The sequence below is a fragment of the Pseudomyrmex gracilis genome, unplaced genomic scaffold (assembly GCF_002006095.1).
Source record: "Pseudomyrmex gracilis isolate BER0280 unplaced genomic scaffold, ASM200609v1 scaffold_128, whole genome shotgun sequence".
In the NCBI taxonomy this organism is placed as follows: domain Eukaryota; kingdom Metazoa; phylum Arthropoda; class Insecta; order Hymenoptera; family Formicidae; genus Pseudomyrmex; species Pseudomyrmex gracilis.
Window position 1 is genome coordinate 372,031 of NW_018020712.1, and position 17,922 is coordinate 389,952.

General features: G+C 41.1%; 1 protein-coding gene across 3 annotated transcripts in view; it reads left to right on the forward strand.

The window, feature by feature from the left end:
• The first annotated feature begins 7,734 nt into the window (after positions 1-7,734).
• Positions 7,735-17,922, forward strand: part of LOC109856631 (gamma-aminobutyric acid type B receptor subunit 1) — a 75,838-nt gene continuing 65,650 nt past the window's right edge. For all 3 annotated transcript variants that reach the window (XM_020432132.1, XM_020432131.1, XM_020432133.1), the window contains exons 1-2: positions 7,735-8,865; positions 15,271-17,594. In XM_020432132.1, coding sequence (XP_020287721.1) covers positions 15,324-17,594 — 2,271 coding nt within the window. In that variant the 5' untranslated portion in view covers positions 7,735-8,865; positions 15,271-15,323. The remainder of the gene's footprint in view (positions 8,866-15,270; positions 17,595-17,922) is intronic.

Below are 17,922 nucleotides of genomic sequence, written 5' to 3' on the forward strand. Positions count from 1 at the left end.
ATATATTATAATATATTATGACAGCTAGTACACGTACGACAGTATGACATGAATCAAGAAACACATTATCCGAGAAACGTCACCGAGACGTCCAATCAACGTCGCGGAAAAGAGGTAACAATCAAGATCGATATAATCGATTCTGATTATTTGCACACGCTTTTTCTGGCAGGAAACAAATGATAAGATATACAAATAAAAGTTATATTTTTATTGGACCGTTAAGTATGAAACTTGACAAATATATACATGTACAATATATAAAATTAAGTAAACTCAATATTCTATAATGTAACACACAAATATTTTTTTTCTTTATTTTAGACAAAATTATACTGCGACAAAGTATAAAACTTGTGTGTGGTAAATATTAAAGTTATTTACTGTGCATAATTTAACGGGAACTACCGTGCGTGGTTTGTACGTTATTATTAATCCTTAATACTTTAAGCTTAGAGAATAAAACTTGCATCTTGCAGTTTAATAGTTGACTATGCAAATCAATCAGATCTTCACGCAAAAAACATTGTATGTATAACAATATACAAATATCATTGCGTTTATAAAATAACGATATTTCTTGACAAAGTCGTTTTATTGACGAAATTGAGGCGAAACGAGGTTATCGATATATACGACGCGAGACTGCGCTGTTATATACAATAATTTCCGCTCGCGACTCGTAATGGCGCAAGTCGGTGAAAGTCGTGGCATGAAAGAACGTAGATTGGACGCTTCAATCGCGATAACCGCTCCCCAGATCGAAAATCCCCCCGTACGCGCGTTATTCCCAAAAGTAGAAGAAAAGCAACACGTGTTTATGCGCGGAATAGTGGTTACCACCAAAATGCTTTCCCGACTTGCCGTATGCTGAAAACGCGCGGAGCGAAACGCCATTCCGTTCGTTACTTTCTCCACATTTCGCAGCCCAGCGGCACTTTTGAAAGGAAAATGTGTTTGCAATCACTCTCGAAATCTCTCAAACGAGCTTCGCTCTTCGACCGTTTTTCGATGAAAAATACTTTTTGCATTCTTTTATTCTGATGGCCGCTCGTATAATATCGCGCGTCTCTGCTCTCGGTTCAACGGGAATGTTCAACTTTTTAATCGTTGGTGCCATTTCAACGTGAGCGGGCTAGCATCATTTTCCTCACCCCCCTCCCGTTCCAAGTAAACAGGCGAAAAGTGAAGGCCAGCGCGTATATATCGTATATACGCGATTAAATGTGCGGAAATATTTTTGTGCTTTTTATCGCCGACATTTCGCTTCCACCTTTCGCCATGACGTGGCTCAAGTCCGATCAAACTTCAGCAAAGCGAAATAGAGAAAGAGAGAAAAGAGAGTAGGGAAAAGATTAATGATCTCTCTCCCGACCGAATATTATATATATAATATCTCTTTCGTTCGATTCTGATGTCGTTCGCTGATGGGATGTTACATTCGCTAAAAAATTGAATATCTAAGACGGATGTTGATTGAATTTCAACCGAGTTCGCCGCCGTTTGTCGACCGTGTTGCGGCTTCCGTTTTCCGCGGAGTCTTTCTCCGACGAGAGAGACGGGGTATTTCGCCGTGACCTAGACTGCAAACAAGAACGAATTGCTTCATCGGGAAAACCGAGTTTTCCCGCCGGAAGGCAATATAATTGGATGCGCCGCCCTCGTCCCTTTTCTCGTAATGACGTTTGGCAGGCGCTATCTATTTCTCACTCAGTTTATGCAGAAACTGTATTTAATTTCGACATATTCTTTTGACCCTCGCAGTCCTTTTTGCACCAGTTAGCGATAAAGATTTTCAATTCGAGATCGCAAATCCCATAGCCATGTGTGTAGAAAAATATGATATTAGATACGTAAATTTTCGTAAATGTTGGTACATGTATATTGTTACGACCGCTGGATATGAATAGCCTTCCCCCGCAGAATATTCGACGGAAGAAAGAAGACGAGAGAGAGAGAGAGAAAAAGAGAGAGTCGCCTTGAACGTCCGGTCAAAGAAATTTTGAAATTAAAATTTGAATCAAAGCGCGGCTTCGGACGCACGGTGGCTTTTTTCGGTATTAGAACGTTGTATTTCGTTGTGATTAAATAAAGTATATATCCTTTTTTCGTAAGTCTCGCGTATACAATCATTCTGAGAGCCGCGAGTTACGCACCGGACGTGACAATTTCGTTAAACTCGTTCGAGATCGCGATGCGTGGGAAGCGCGAGAAATATGAAAATACAAGAAAAAATCTTCGACCAAATATTTGTCGTCAAGGCAACTCTTTCTCTTTTCTTACACCGATATAAATAGCGCGGCACCGGGTGGTCGGAACACACTACATTGTAAACAATATTTTCTTGAATGAAAATTCGCTAGGCTCGCATATTTTTCTGAGCTGAATTCCGTGCCGAAAAGGGTACGTTTTAACAAGGATAAGAAGAAAAGTTTTGAAATATTTAGAAGAAATGTTTTAAATATTTGGCGTAAATTATATGGCTTGATTTTTTTTTTTTTTTTTTTTTAATCAAAAAACCTACACTTTTGAATTTTCTCTTTATAATTTTATTTCAATCTCTCTCTTCACCTCACCGGCTGTTTTATATTCTCTCATTTCTGCAATTTTTTTGTTTTTTTATTTCTGTCGTGCTTTTAATCGGCGTCTACATCGAAGCCACCGTCCATTAAAGTGAGTAGTCGTGTTTCTCCAACTCACGTTAAATGTTACACTTAATGTAAAACTCTTTGAAAAAGTTTTCATTCGTGTGTCTCTCGTGCATTATTTATAACGAAAAAAAATTAACGACAATAGGTACGCGCGCGATACGATGTATAGGAGAATTCATATACGGGGGGATACGAATTTTATCGTTTATATGAATTTTTATGAAAGTGAAGAACACTCGTCTCAGGAATTTGTCATTGTGTGATCTGGTCTAAAATTCAGGTTACCTAGTGCTTATATAAAGATCGTTATCATACCAAAGGAACGTGAGACTCTATCCCATGATAGAGAAAGCCGATTCTTGCATTTCCTCCGCGTCGTCGCTTTGTAATGCGACGAATAAGCGTCCTCTTGAATACCGGAGTCTGTGGAAAATTCGAATTAGATAGGAATACCAACGGAACGGTGACCGTAATAAAAGCGGATTAGTTGATAAGAGTCTTTGATGATTTTGTGACGTTGGCGACTTATGCGCCGATCGGCGGATTATTCGCAAACGACGTACATGTATGAAACCGTGCGTCGACATTTAAAGTTGAAAAAATAATCCAGAAAGCGCAGATTTATTTTTTAATGAACTACGAAAGCAAGACCACGCAAATGGCTTCGACTTTTGAAACTTTTCCGAGACACAAGAAAGAAATCCTCATTTATATTTAAATTTAAAAGCGTACAAAATACGCGAGAGACAAAAGTCGCGAAAAGTTCTCTCATACTTGATCTGTTGATCACGTGTTCAACAACCTAATAATTACAAATATTTTAGACAAAAGATCTCGTTAACATCACGTTTTTTGGAAATATATTTATAAAACTCGAACGAAGCCAATAAGAATCCGAACACAGTTGTGATTGTGTGTTTTTTTTTCACATTTTTATTATATAATGTCTTCAACAAATTGCAAACGTTTCGATCGGGAGATGCGGTTTCAAAAATTTGAAAGAACAAACCACCGTATTTAGATTCTTACCGGCTCGTCTTCGTTCAATTTAAACGAATTTAAATTTGATGCCAAGTATCATTCTTGACAGAATACATTTATGTTTGTTTTATTCCAATGAGTTGTTTAGTGTTCAAATATTGAATACGGTTTAACGAGCACTGAGAACTATTAAACGCGTCCAACCCCATTGTATTTATAACATAAATCGATTCATTGAATAGATGGATTTGCACGTAGAGCGGATCATTCACCGTCTTATCTGTTCCCAAACGAGGCGATAAAGAACGATCGATAGAGGCGTTACCTGTTCAGACCCTAGCGTGATATTCTTGGCATCTAGAGCAAGCTTATACATCGAATGGTGTGTATACTGTTCAACCGAATTTCGCGTTTTCGTCGTTGGAATTCGATGCGATATCACGTAGAGTCCCTCGCTAACTTGGCAATCCGACGCATCCGAGTTCGAAACTCGATTCGACGTTCACGGCGGCTATTATTTTGTAATCTCGCCATTATTACGCCAGCGTATTATATGGAAATTCTTTGCTTTATATCGCGCGGTATTAAAGTTGTTTCAATTTAAATGAAGATTTTGCTTAAAAATACCGAGCGCGTAGAGTCGCGCAAAGTTGCGCGCGCGTTCGCAAGTTTTTGCCTATTATCGTAGCGCATAAATAATTCAGTTCAAAAACGTTTCTACATTTTTTATTAACTACATTCTTTTATTCATTGACGTGCACTTCCGCGAGTGCGAGTATTAAAATACAACAGGAGAGAGAGAGAGAGAGAGTCGTGGAAATGAATAATTAATTGTTAGACGTGAAATTCTCGAGTGCACCAACAATTTAATTGCATATAGTTCGAGATATTTCTAGCTCGCGCAAACTAGATGAGTAATTCGACCTATTTTGCGCCTGTTCGGTGCCGTTATGAATAATCGCCGTTCGATGCGCAAGGATCGAATATACACGTGCCGGCTATCTACACGAATCGCCAGAAGCATATCCGGCAAATTGAACTCCTACAAGTTCGACACAAAGGATTATTATCCGATAAACCGACTCGTCCTTCTGTTACCCGTGTTTTTTCAAAGAGTTAGTAGCTTTGTAGAATTGAGATTTTTCCGCGTAATTTACTTATCACTCATTTGCGAGTGTGTCACCGAACAGTAGAAGGTAAGATAAAATTTTTTCAAAGATAAGTGACACACACGATGAAACGTTCTATCTTTCTTCGAAAAATTTCAATACTTTCTGTTTATTAGATCGCACAATCAGTTAAAAAATAAAACAGTAACGGAAAAACCAATTTTGCTATGATACGGTCAGTAAGAAAAACTCTCACTGAGTTAACCGAATTTTTCCTTTTATCAACAAAACATTTTGTTGGCAAAACAAAACACATTTAATAGGTTTGGCAAATTTTTCTTGCTGACCACATAGTAACCAATCTTCTTGCTATTCTTTTTTTTCTGTGTAAATTCAATTTTCACGTTAGCGAGTTGGAGTATTCGAAAATAGGTAGAAAATAATCTGAAATTTTTGTGAATATAAAAAAAAAACGCATTTATGTAGTAACTGCGTGTGTGTGTTTTCGGGATTTAAAATCGTCTGCAGATTCAATTAAGAACATCAGACGACAGATACATCGTTTTGCAGCTGAATATCCGTCCGTCCCGCAATCGAGAGTAGATTAAATGCAAGGACGTGGGATCGATATCGGTAGCTTTCGTTAACGAAATCCTGGGAGATCCGAAAGAAACGTATATATATATATATACACAGAATGCGGCTTTACGGCAAGGCGCGTCTTTTAATCGTTGTCGATGGGTTTAGAGAAAAATATTCCGAAAATGTTGCTACGTACATAATCATTGGTAATTAATTTTCGAGCGAGGAGACCTAGAAAACATTTTTTTCATTTCAAAAAGTTGTTTTTTTTTTTTTTGTTGTTGACGGTTATCAAAAATGAGAATTTTATTTTTTCGTTTACCGAGTTCATTTCGGAAACAGCTCGTTTTGTTCGAGAAAAAAAACCGATAATGCAGCAACAATAGCAGGATTTCTGCACGAAGCAACTGTTATAAAACCACGCGCTTTTTCATTGTTTTTTTTTCCCCCCCGAATCTCTCGAAGCACCGTGTTGATAAAAAGAAACACACAAAAAAAAAACAAAATAGAAAGTAGATCGCAATTTGTGTAATTTACATAATCCTATTCAATATGTACATAAACAAAAATGTGTGCGGTACATACTGGACTTCTTCTTTCAGGAACATTATTCATTCCGACAAATTCACGCTTTTGCCTTAATTTGCATATGCAATTACGTTCTTTCTACTTCACCCGAGCCAAATCTTTGTGTGTGCGGCGGGGAAATTTCAGTTTTCAAACGCAGAAATAGTTGTCAAGTATCTGTTTGTGATATATATCGCGATTATTTCAATATAAATATTCATAAAATGTTGCACACGCAAATTTTTGCTTCTTATAAAGTACAGAATTTAATTTTTGTTTGTTTGTTTGTATTCTGTTTTCTGACATTTATTTTTTTGTAAAATTTGAAAAACTGTTCTGCAGAACTGTCGTAAATCTCGTTTGCGTTTTCGTTCTTTTATATCGTCAATCATTTGAGAGAGATTACTAATTGCGATCAATGAAAGAACCATCAACGGCGAAAAGTTGCGCCGTTCAAAAGTCGCTCGGAAACTTGAGCTATAGAAAAGCACGGCGGCGTATAAATGAAATGGAAGAACAATCCGGCTCCCATACGGCTCATTTCTGAGATTAGACGGGAATGCATCTCTCTCGGGCAAGGCCGCGTGTTTACCGCGCGAGTAAATTATTCGGAGAATGAAATGGGACTTGCGTGCGCGGTGAAACATCGCTGCATTCTTCCCGTCCTTCAAACTTCGAACGAGGTTTATGGAACTCTCAGCTGCGCGAACGCGAGCGCGCGCGTAAAACTGAGACTCAACAAAGACTCATCGTAAAATCGACGATCGATATACGTCGCAAGCGATTTGTACGTATAATAGGCGAGAGAAGACTTATTACCGATCTAATTTGTCGTTCGCGGCTTTAAACTACTTTAGTTGCCACCGCATCTGAAACTTTTGCGGAGGTCACTTCTCGTTACCGCGGAGGAGAACCGTACCGACGAATTTAATCGCTGTGAGATTAAGACGAGAGAGAGAGAGAGAGAGAGAGAGAGAGAGAGAAGCTTTCAAGACACAGTAATTGTGTGAGGAGTTTCTACATCGAAACGTTTTCGGGAGAGACCTCATCCTTTGAGCACGAAAATATCGAGAAAACGTTTGCTGAATAATAAATGACGGTCTGTGTAACCCTCGGTACAATCTTAATTCACTTTACTTGCTTTTCTGATTGATTAAAGAGAAATTGGTTAAATATAAATAGACAACGATGCGAGATCCAAATAATTACCAACGCATTACCCCTTATAACGCGTCTTAATATTCTTAATTAATGTCCTTTAATTAATTATGTACTGCTCTCGGCAGTTTCATGTAATTGGCAATATTTAATTACTACATTGCATGATTATATCGTCATAATTTATTGACGTCACATCCTGAACCTTCCGTTTGTAGAACAGGAAATTCATTAAACCAATTTAGCCAATTAACAATTCACTTTTCAACTCTCTCGGAATGAAATATCAACTTTTTCGAAAAATGTAGTCACATCCGGAACTTGTGAAAAATAAAAACGTGGGTGGAAACTGACGGCGCGGTTTTGACCGGGAGAAAAGTTTCCTACGCGAAAAGCGTCGGGAGACGCATATGTTACCGAATGTCATGATGTCCGTAGAGTCCGCGCAGAGGTTGACGGGCGAGATTGAGGAAGGAAGAAGGAAGGAAAGATCGAGAGATCCAAGAGATCGCGTGAATCCCGCGCGCGCAGACGGGCGAGACCGCGGTTTTCCTATTTCTCTCGTGTGTGTCCTCGCGTGGGTAGGAAGCACGAGCGGCTGCGCATTGACGGTACCGACACTAAAACTCCTCCTGGCAGACGAGGGTTGGCGAATATCACGAGGCAACAGTGCGCGGATCGCCACCACGCGACGCGGTTGCTCTTTTGCGGCGTATGATCGCTCGGATGCAGATAGAAAGGGCGGCAGAAACGTCCGCGCGAACGTCTCCTCGAAGAGTAATAAGGAAATCACACAATCGGCCAAAACCGCGCATCGTGTCGATCTCGCGCTTCCACACTTCTTGCGTCGCGTTGTCGAAAAAAAACAAACAAAATCACCGACGCACAGGCAGCAATTTCGAAACGTGTCATGTTTGAAACAAGCTCCAGGGACACGATGCATCGTTCCATTAATTTACCCGCCAAATTGAGCGCAGGGAATTGCGACTCTGTACTAACTTTTCCGAAAATAGTACAGCCAGTGCAGTGCGAGTCGCGTCGGTACTGAGAGAGAGAGAGAGAGAGAGAGAGAGAGGATCATTTACTTCGCTCCGCGCGACTTCACTTAACGAATTGAGTAACGCGCGAGACTCGATTACGAGGATTCGAAAACGTCGAAAAACGTCGTTCTTCGTCTTTTTCCAAAATTTTAACGCGAATATCAATTACGGTTCCCGCGTAGAGTAACGGATTTTATCTCTTCAAAAAGCGCTTGTCAAACGATGTTGTGTCATCGCAACACAATCGTGTGCTGATTACGTTTTAATCAAGACTGTTTTGATCGAGTAATCTTGGTGTCCCGGAGTGCGTCAGAGAAACGTCTAGTTATTGCGAGATACCGGTCGATGAATGGCGATATAATCCCGAATTACCGCCACCGCGAAACAGAGTTGAAGAGGGTGATCCTCTCCGGATCAAAGGGCTAAATCCTCGATTGAGTATTCCCGTCCGATGTGTAAATTGGATGTGTCGTGCGATACATAAATCGGGGCGCGCTGTGATAAAGAGCCTGCGGTGACACTTTGCCGAAGCCGGGGACGGACGTCGAGATAAATGGCAATAAATTGTCACCCCGTCCGACGTTAATTAAGCCGCGAGGAGCGGAAGAGACGTTGCCTCCCAGAGCGGAAAGCGAATCGACGCGTCGCATACTTACGCAAAAGAAAAAAAAAAGATTTCGAGCGAAGGAACGACAGAAGCGACAGAATCAATTCCCGGTGTGACTGTGCGGCCGCGGAAGAAATGTGGCCCGGAGAGGAATGCTGCACAACTTTACGGTAATTCGCGTGCTTATCCGCTTTATTACACCTTTTCAGACGCGCGCCCGTAAAGCGGTCACGTAGTCGGCGCGACTGAAATGCCAGAGCGACTTCTCCCGGGAGTAGCGCTGTACAATCCGTCACAAAGCTGGAAATACCTGTTATTTAATGCGCTTCCCTTTTCTGAGTCTTAGTCTTGTCTACGGTGTGGTCTCGCTTTTCAGCGGATATCGGAGATATTTTCCGCGTTGATGAACGCGCGCGTACGCCGCGTTCGATGATGATCGACGATAATAACGATCGCCGCCTGCAGCCATCAGAGAGACAGCCATTCCGTCGCACGGACGCAACAGTGTGTCTTCGGGCGCGCAATTCTAGAAATTGTTACTTCCAAATTTTGTGCATTCTCGACTGTAATGAAGGTACTTCAACGTGACGCGTACGAAATAGGAATGCTTTAATTATTATTATTGTTATACAGTTAGTATAATTAGAGAGACAGAGACAGAGAGAGAGAGAGAGAAGATTATAGTCGAGAGAAAGAATTTAATTTGTGAGCGTAATTTCGCTTGACGGCAAAATAAATGTATCATCTCGGCGCAATTTCTCAAGTAAGCCCCCGCGCTGGGTTTTCTTAGATCATTTATAATAAAGCGCGCTATGCCTGACGTTTTTCACGTAGCGCACAAGCCGAGCGCCGCTAAAAAAGTATACGCATTACAGAGACGCCCACATATGGGAGGGGGGTGTCACATCTCACGCTCGAGATCATCTTTTTCAACTTCGCTTCCAACTCTTTCTCTCTCTCTCTTCCGCAGGAAATTAAAATCATCAACAAACTCCCGGAAACCCGTGTGCACGTACGTTCTTTCCAGATTTTACCCTCGTAGCGTTTTTGAGAAAACGCGCGCGACTCACCTGTAACGTCACCGCGTATGATTTCACCGAGAAACTCAATATCTTCGCAGTCTCTTTTGAAGCGAACCGTGTTGCGAACTTTCAGCGCGCTCTCGTGCGAGGGACAGTGGTAGTTGAAATTCAATGCGTTGATTTTGTAAACTTCCTTCTCGCTGAAGCACCAGCAGCTCACCTCTCCAGCTACGCTTTCCTATTTTCTTCGACGGAACACGTACGGGATAAGATCGTGTAAAAATTCTTATCGATAAGTATGAGATTTTTTATAAAAGATTGATACGATTTTTTCAAGATGGCGACAAAAAAAGAGAGTCGATAAATAACATGTTACTATATAAAAATTATGTAAAAAGAAAAAACCATAATCTTAGTACTTAAAAAATGAAATTAACTCCTCGGCGTTATGTGTTCGGTGTAACCTTTAACCTTTAACGTTCAACCTTTACCGTTAATTCTTATCTCAATTTGATGTAATTTTATCTAGCGTGCACAGATTTGAGCGACTTTAACGCGCATTCAAACGAACGTCTCGAGCTGGGGAGCTTCATCAAACCAAACACGGAATTGACAAAGTAGAACTTGTAATCCAACGATCATCTTCCGACTGTAACTCCTCCGACTGCGATGAAACCGTCTCCGTAAACTCAAATTTAATCTCGGCCCCGTGTCGGACTTGTCTGTTGTCTCTGTAGACGCTGTCCCGATGGAATATAACACATTTTGTTTGTCGAGAAGTTCGAAAATCAGAACGTTTCAGCTTATCAGAACACCCGCGCGTTACATATTCGCAATATATAAGACTCGTGTACGTTTGCAATTTGTTAATGTGTACAATAGTTTTTATATTTAATTTCAAAATTAATTTTCTTACAAAAAAACAGTTCGTCATTTGAAATTATTGCGAGAAACAGATTTTAAAAACATCAATTATCAGACTGTAAAAATATCAATTAGTTGACACAATTGATAATCAACGAAGTTTTTGCACCTCCGTGAAAAGCAAATGAAAAAAAAAAAAAAAAAAAAAAAAAACGAAAAGAGACTTCTAGTATTTATCTTAAAAGTCTGCTTTCAATCTACTTTACTCACTATTTAAAAAAGTAATTTGCCGAGATGCTTTTTTGCACAATCGTTAGGAAGAATGAAGTCCTGACCGTTACTTAAAAAGGTCTGGATTTCTTCATCCCTCTAATCTTTTTTTGTGCGGTTTCTTTGCATTTTCTTCTTTTCGGTATCTGATTGTTCTCATTATTTATGTTAGATTTCTTTAGAATCTATTAAGAAAATTATAGCGGAAATAAAATTATTTTAACATACCAATAAAAGAATTTTTAAAAGAAAACTATTTTTATAAACAACTTGAAAACTGCTTGCCTTAGACGCACTAATTTCGTCTAAAAATAAAATGTATCATCTACATACATTATATTAAATAGCTAATTAATTATTCACTTAAATATAATCCAGATTGTAATTAGTTGCTCGCGCAAGTTCGTGTTCGAAGAGTTAATTAATAGTCACCTCCCACACATAATTTCGAAGAAATTCCTTCAAGGACTTGGATACCAAGTTGAATACCGAAGATAGCAATACACACACATACACACACTTCTCATGTAAAATAATTTATTTTCTAAACTTTCCTTGATTGTTTCTCTTTCAAGAAACTTTTTTAAGATTTTAACCGAATTTTATAAGTCATAAATCAAAAGGCGCGTAACAGATGTTGAACTAAAACGTTATATTTATAGCGCACTGTAGTTGTTACGAAGTTTGCAACAATGACGAAGTACTTGCTAGGAATGTTGTCGAATAATTTCCGATTTCGTGAACACCACGAGGCATCCGAGATATTTCTTATCGGATCACACTCGTTTGATTCCCGACTTCCGTTATATACGAAGGCGACGCGATCTATAGAAATACCAGAACTCTCGGTCCTATAACGCATCACTCAATTCGAATTGAATCATCCGCCCACTCTTCGCCATGACATACGTGGGACGCACGACCGCAATTTACGGTAGGTCAGGTTCGACCGATCTCTCTCTCTCTCTCTCTCTCTCCCCGCAAGAGACATCTTCCGTTCTTATGTGAGTAACGATGATATGTTCACTGGTCCCACCCTATGCTTGTTGCTTGTCGTACGTCGAAATAAAACTAGTTTTATTGCTGTGCGCGATAAAACATTTCCGAATCGCCGGGGGAGGGGAGAGGGTAAATAATGATATAGTTCAGAATTGCGCCTCATAAATATGAAATGATTTATAAGATCGAGGAATAGAGAAAAAGAAAGAGAACGCTGATAATGATTAATAGCGGGAATGATTAAATGGGATCGTGGGAAACTTAAATTAATGCGGAAGAAGTACGATAAGTGACGTGATCGATATGTGCTATTATTACGGTCCAACAGACTGCTATTAATACGCGCCGTCACGTTAATTTAATGATTTTTAGAGTTACGCGCAATCTCGGAGTTTTTATTTTGGATTTCATGTATATTTTTGCACATATTAACAGTTTTTTTTTTTTTTTAATACTAAGTAATTAGAGTACGCGGGAAAGTCTCGCTGTCCTCCGACGTGCAAATTATTAATGAGCGTTGAGTCAAAAAAAAAAAACATGGTGTAAATAATTCTCTTATATAAATTAATAATTTTATATAAACATCCCGATATTTTTTTAGTCATTCGTCATTCGCTCGCTTGTCACTCATTCGCTCGTATTTTATCTCTCGACACTGACGTGTGTGTGTGTGTGCGTGTGAGCGATATATACATTACATGTTTTCAGGCACATTTTAGTGCGCGGATACGTGTTGTTTAATGGGAGTTTAATGGAAATATGTAGCACATGATAGATCGAGCCGAGAATGATTCTATTTTATTTATACACGCGCATACACACGTAAAGAACCCTGGGTTTTCAGTGTATACATTATTAATAGCAATGTATATACATAATTTCAATGTATATACATAATTTAATCAATGTTTATAATAATTTAATATATACAATGTACATATATAATTTAATCATTTAAAAAGTGTGTTTTATTTTGTTTCGCGTTTTTTTTTTTTTTTTTTTATTACGAGCGAGATTAGAATATATAGGATAATGATATTACGTGCGTAAAACTAATTGCACGTTTGCGTTATTACGTTTCTGCTCGTTGTCGAGTTGTACAATATAAATTTAAAACATTTAACAGCAAAGTCACCATTCCATCGCTCGAATGAAAAGTTAGCGTGCTCGTTAAGCTACCCTTTGCGATTCTCGTATCGTCGTCGTTGTCGTCGTCGTCGTCGTCGTCGTCGTCGTCGTCGTCGTCGTCCGTTGTACGTCGCGCTAAAGCATTAAGCAGATTACGCGACGAAGTTTTTAAGTCAAGGGACACGTACGCGAGTATTTCGCCGGAACGAGTCACTCACTTCTTCAGCGCGGAACGAGGATTTGTTGAGAAAATTCCGTAAATTCGGATAAAAATGTAAAGCGCAATGTAATAAGATTTATAACATATTAAACTCCAACACACACACACACACACATTCTCTCTGAAAACATTCTCTTCTCCGGACTTGCGTCTATTTTTCGTGTGAGAAAAGGAAAAATTCCAGAGCGCGTCGAGCTTCGAAACATTTCGTGCCACATCCTCATAACAAAGTTTGGAGCTAATAACGTTATGTGATATTATCGTGTACATAACCGTGTTACGTCTTAATGGATCTTCCGACAAAGGGCAGTAAATGCCACCGGACATTTACCTTTACATCGTAGATGCGAGAGAGAGGGATGTATAGAAAGGTTTTTTCCTTTTTCTAATGATTTTATTTGCACTTGCGCAACCAGAGAGACTCTATAGACGACATTCGACTTCGGAAATGGGAATGTTGCACAGTTCTTTGTCGTCGCGACGCAATACACAACGGAAATGACAATTCGAACGCGCGCTTAGCCCGGAAGATTTCTACGATCTCATTTAAACTTCCATTATTTGCCGATGGAAATCAAATTACTGCGGCAGCCGATTCTGGTCCGACTGCTTTTCTTTCGCAATCTCGCGACACAGACCTTCGAGACCTTCGTCTTATATATATATATATATTCTACCGTTTGCATATACCAACTTATTGCTGCATTTCTCAAGTACATTAATTAATCACAATAACACCTTATCGACAGGGTCACAATCTTGATCTTTTACCTCTAAGACAGAAAGGAAAATACATGCATAAAAAAGTACAATATTAATTGTTTTTATAAATTTTTTAATGTAAACCGAGATGGAACATGTCGGTTGTTGTTTCTTAATTCTAAGACGAGAGGGAAAATACATGTTTATTTGTTTATAAATTCTTTAAACTGAGACGAAATATGTCGATTGTTGCACGAACATATGACGCCGTCATCTGTAACAGAAAACATTATTCAATTTGACGCCAAATGGCGTCATCCGTGGATAAGGTGATGAGCAAAAAATGTTGTAAAATATTAGAATCCGAGTGATATCGAGTGAGTTTTGAACTCAAGCAAGTGTTACACGTGTATCTCGGCAAATCGCATCCGCTCGCTTTGTATTCCGCGAACGTTAAGATTTGCGTGCAATAAAAACTGAGATTATACACGGGCTGATGTACGGCGAATTTGAAATTTCTCGCTTAATTCCAGAAAGGAGAGAGACGCTTCCCAAACCGAAAATCGTAAATGTAATACAGTGTCCTCGCAATTACGTACAATTTCCTTCCATAACATTATTCCTTCATCTGAATCTCATTTGCGCGCTCGCTCTCCGGCAATTTAATGAAATTATTTTATTCGACGTAAGCCTATTATTCGAAATTGAGACCATCGAGTCTCTTTCCGAGTGTGAAACTCGGATCGCGGGGGCGATCGAATTAGCCCCGCTCGGGAATTTATGTGTGTGAATATTTCCATTAGCAGATTACTCTATTTTCCAATTACACGGATGAGCTTTGTGTTACCGATCCTCCCTCTCGCGCCCTTCGCGGATGTAACGCGGTTGTAAATTCAAATTAATTAGACGCACCTTAACCTTTCGCGAAAAACCGAGCGTCTTAAGACGAGATTCCCCCGAGGTAGGATTAAATTAATGCGAAAATATCTCACGCAATGAGAGAACCGGCGAAACTTTTTTCTCAATTCGAAACGTACGAAAGATACCGGGAAAGAGGAGGAGGAGTAGTGAATAAACTTCTTATCTTATAAACAGCGAGAGCCTAACATAGTTTTCTTCAAGTTGCTCCATCCGTCTGGCAAGTTACGTGATTTATCCGCCGGTACTTTTCCATCACGAAGATGGGCGAAGAAGATCGTGGTAAAAACAACCCGCCATATTCGATCCCGTACGTAACACTTCTGTCACGTAAATCCATCATGTTCCATGTATTATCGAACATCCACGTCACTCTCTAAAAACCAGGTGTCTGTCAGTTCGACAAGAAAAGAAAAGATAAGTAAATTTCTTTCTTTGTTTTATTTTTGCAGATGAGGAGAAACCGGAAGAGCGCCTCGAGTCGTCAGAGAATCGACGACTGATTATGACGCGCGTCCGCGCACGGCGGAATCTCTCTCGTCTCCTCCTGTTATTCTCTTCCTCTGAAGCCCTCTACGCTCGCCATCGCCTGACCCTCTTCCTTCTCGGCCTCGCTTTTCTCGGTAAGTCCGTCTCGTGCGACGCGAGGACGAGGTCCCAGAGCGATTTCCCTCATAACATCGGGGCAAAAAGATATTCGGAGCGAGGAGACCTCGACGTTACCGAAGTGACCCAGGAATGGATTCAACGCGAAAACGTAGCTTCGAGCATGGCTGGTCAAAGTGCTAGCGACGTGGCCACCAGTCATCATCAGTCCGGTAATTCCCTCGCAAATCAGCGAAATCCCAATGAAACCGATCCGACGGAGATAAAACGAACTTACTTTGACGACGGCAATCTTACCGCGAGCATTACTAACGATCTGCGCGGAGATCATCAAGTGCATCCTCCGTCCGTTAGACGAAAACCTCGATTTGGCGATTTCGCGAGAAATAAAATAGTCGACAACAGAAAAGTCGTTTTTCGAAACATGAGGCAGGGTGAGGAAAGGGCACGAAGAAAGTGGTCGGATAATTACCTAGTCAGAGAACAACGTGGTGCGAAACTTGCGCCTAAATTTATCCCTCATCACTCTGTGAATAGAGCCATGAGCGAAGTCGAACTTGGAAGCGAGCGAGATAAGGACGCGAGTTTGATTATTTTGAAGGAAGCTCATCAAAGCGAGATCAGTTTGTCCAAGAGTTTTGATCGCAATGACGGCACGTCAGAGGTTGCGTTAATCAAAGCTCCAATCGATCAGTCACCGGGTTCGCGCGAGTCTTTGAATGCTAATCATCTCGCGCAGCTGGCGGGAAGTCGACAAGATCGCAATGAGGGTAGTTTCGAAGGAGCGAGACGAAGGGCAGAGCTAAATACCGATAATGTATTCGACGTTAATCGTGCGACCGAACGCGATTATTCGGCTCGGCGAAATTCGCGCGGGAACGAGGAAGCGAGTCGACGATCGAACGAGCGCAACGATGTTAACGTTGCGGCGACGCGTCGCGACGATCTAACGGCGGAGAATCGCGGCACTCGCGGCACCGATGTCGTCGATTTCGAAGCCACGACGCAAACTCATTTTGACGGCCGCAATAGCTACGCGTCTGATAAGCGGAATGGCAAGCGCGGATCTCGAAGCACGTTCACCGATTATCCGAACAGGAACGACAACTTTGACTACGTTAATGAGTCCGCGAACTCGAGCGCCGACGACGTCGATACAATCGCGGTTGATACGATTGCCGATGACATCGACGTCAGCACCGCTTTGACCGCGGACCATCAAATCGAGAACGGGATTGCGGAAGTCGGGACCGAGTTTAACTTAGATTACCTCGATTTCAATTTCTCGAATATCGGTGGAACGGAAAATCACACTGCGAACTGTCGCAACGGTGTGTGCCTTCCCGATTTGAATAGCGGCGACGACGTGCCGACAACCAAAACGAACAAGTTCGATCGAGAGAATGGACCGAACGACAATCGGGATGAGCGCGCGGAACATCATCACGTGCAAGTGAGCGACGACGACGACGACGACATGTCGGCGACGCCTGGCAACGACAGCGACATCGATACCGACAGCGAAACGCCTTTCACGGGCTTCGAGGGTTCTCAGAAGTTCCCGGTAAAAATCAATCAAAAGCCGGTGATGCCGCAAGTCGAAAAGTTCGACAGGCGGCACTTCGGACCGCATAAAGAGGACGTGCTCGAGGAAGCTTCTACGTGGCATCCGAGTACCGCGCTTCCGGATCTGCCCAAGAGTCCCGGCCGGGACGTGCTTCATCGCCATCGCAAGACGAGCGAGGACGTAACCGCGACGAACGACGGGGACGAGGGAACGATCGAGGAAGACGAGAAACGAAACGATACCTTTGACGAGTCTTGGCTACCGGGCATGTCGTCGGGCAGACGTTCGCCGAATTTCCCGGGCGTTAAATCGAACCTTGACGAGAAACTTGCGACGGTAACCACGGATATAATCGTCGGTGATCTCGCAAACGCGACACACGACGTGGATTCCGACGTGGATATTGGCGTAACGGTGTCGAGTGCAAAATCGATGGAGAAGATAAACATAACCATACTGGGTCTCTTTGAGATGACACGCGGGACGAAGGTGAGGCCGGAGGGATCCAGCGAGCTCGAGGCGGCCAAATTGGCGGTCGACCGTGTCAACGAGTCGGACATCTTAAAGCGCTTTCGTCTCCGGCTTATTTACAATGATACCAAGGTGAGTTAGCTACAAGTTAACCAACTAACAAAGTAAACATCCCAGCGCTGATGGTATCTGGTGAGAAAACGTCAGTTTTGGGATGATGGCGATTAAGTTATACAATTATAACTTGCTCGTGTGTATGTGTGTGCAAATATCGCTTTTACAAAATATCCAACTAGATTGCACAGAGAAATTAACAAAAAGAAAATAAAATTTGGAATTTAAAAAAAAATTAAAATTAAAAACAAAGAGCGCAATATACCAAACGCACGTGTGAATTCGGCAAAATACGTACTGGAAAGATATGATGCAAATAATATGTTAAATATATCACTATCAACGC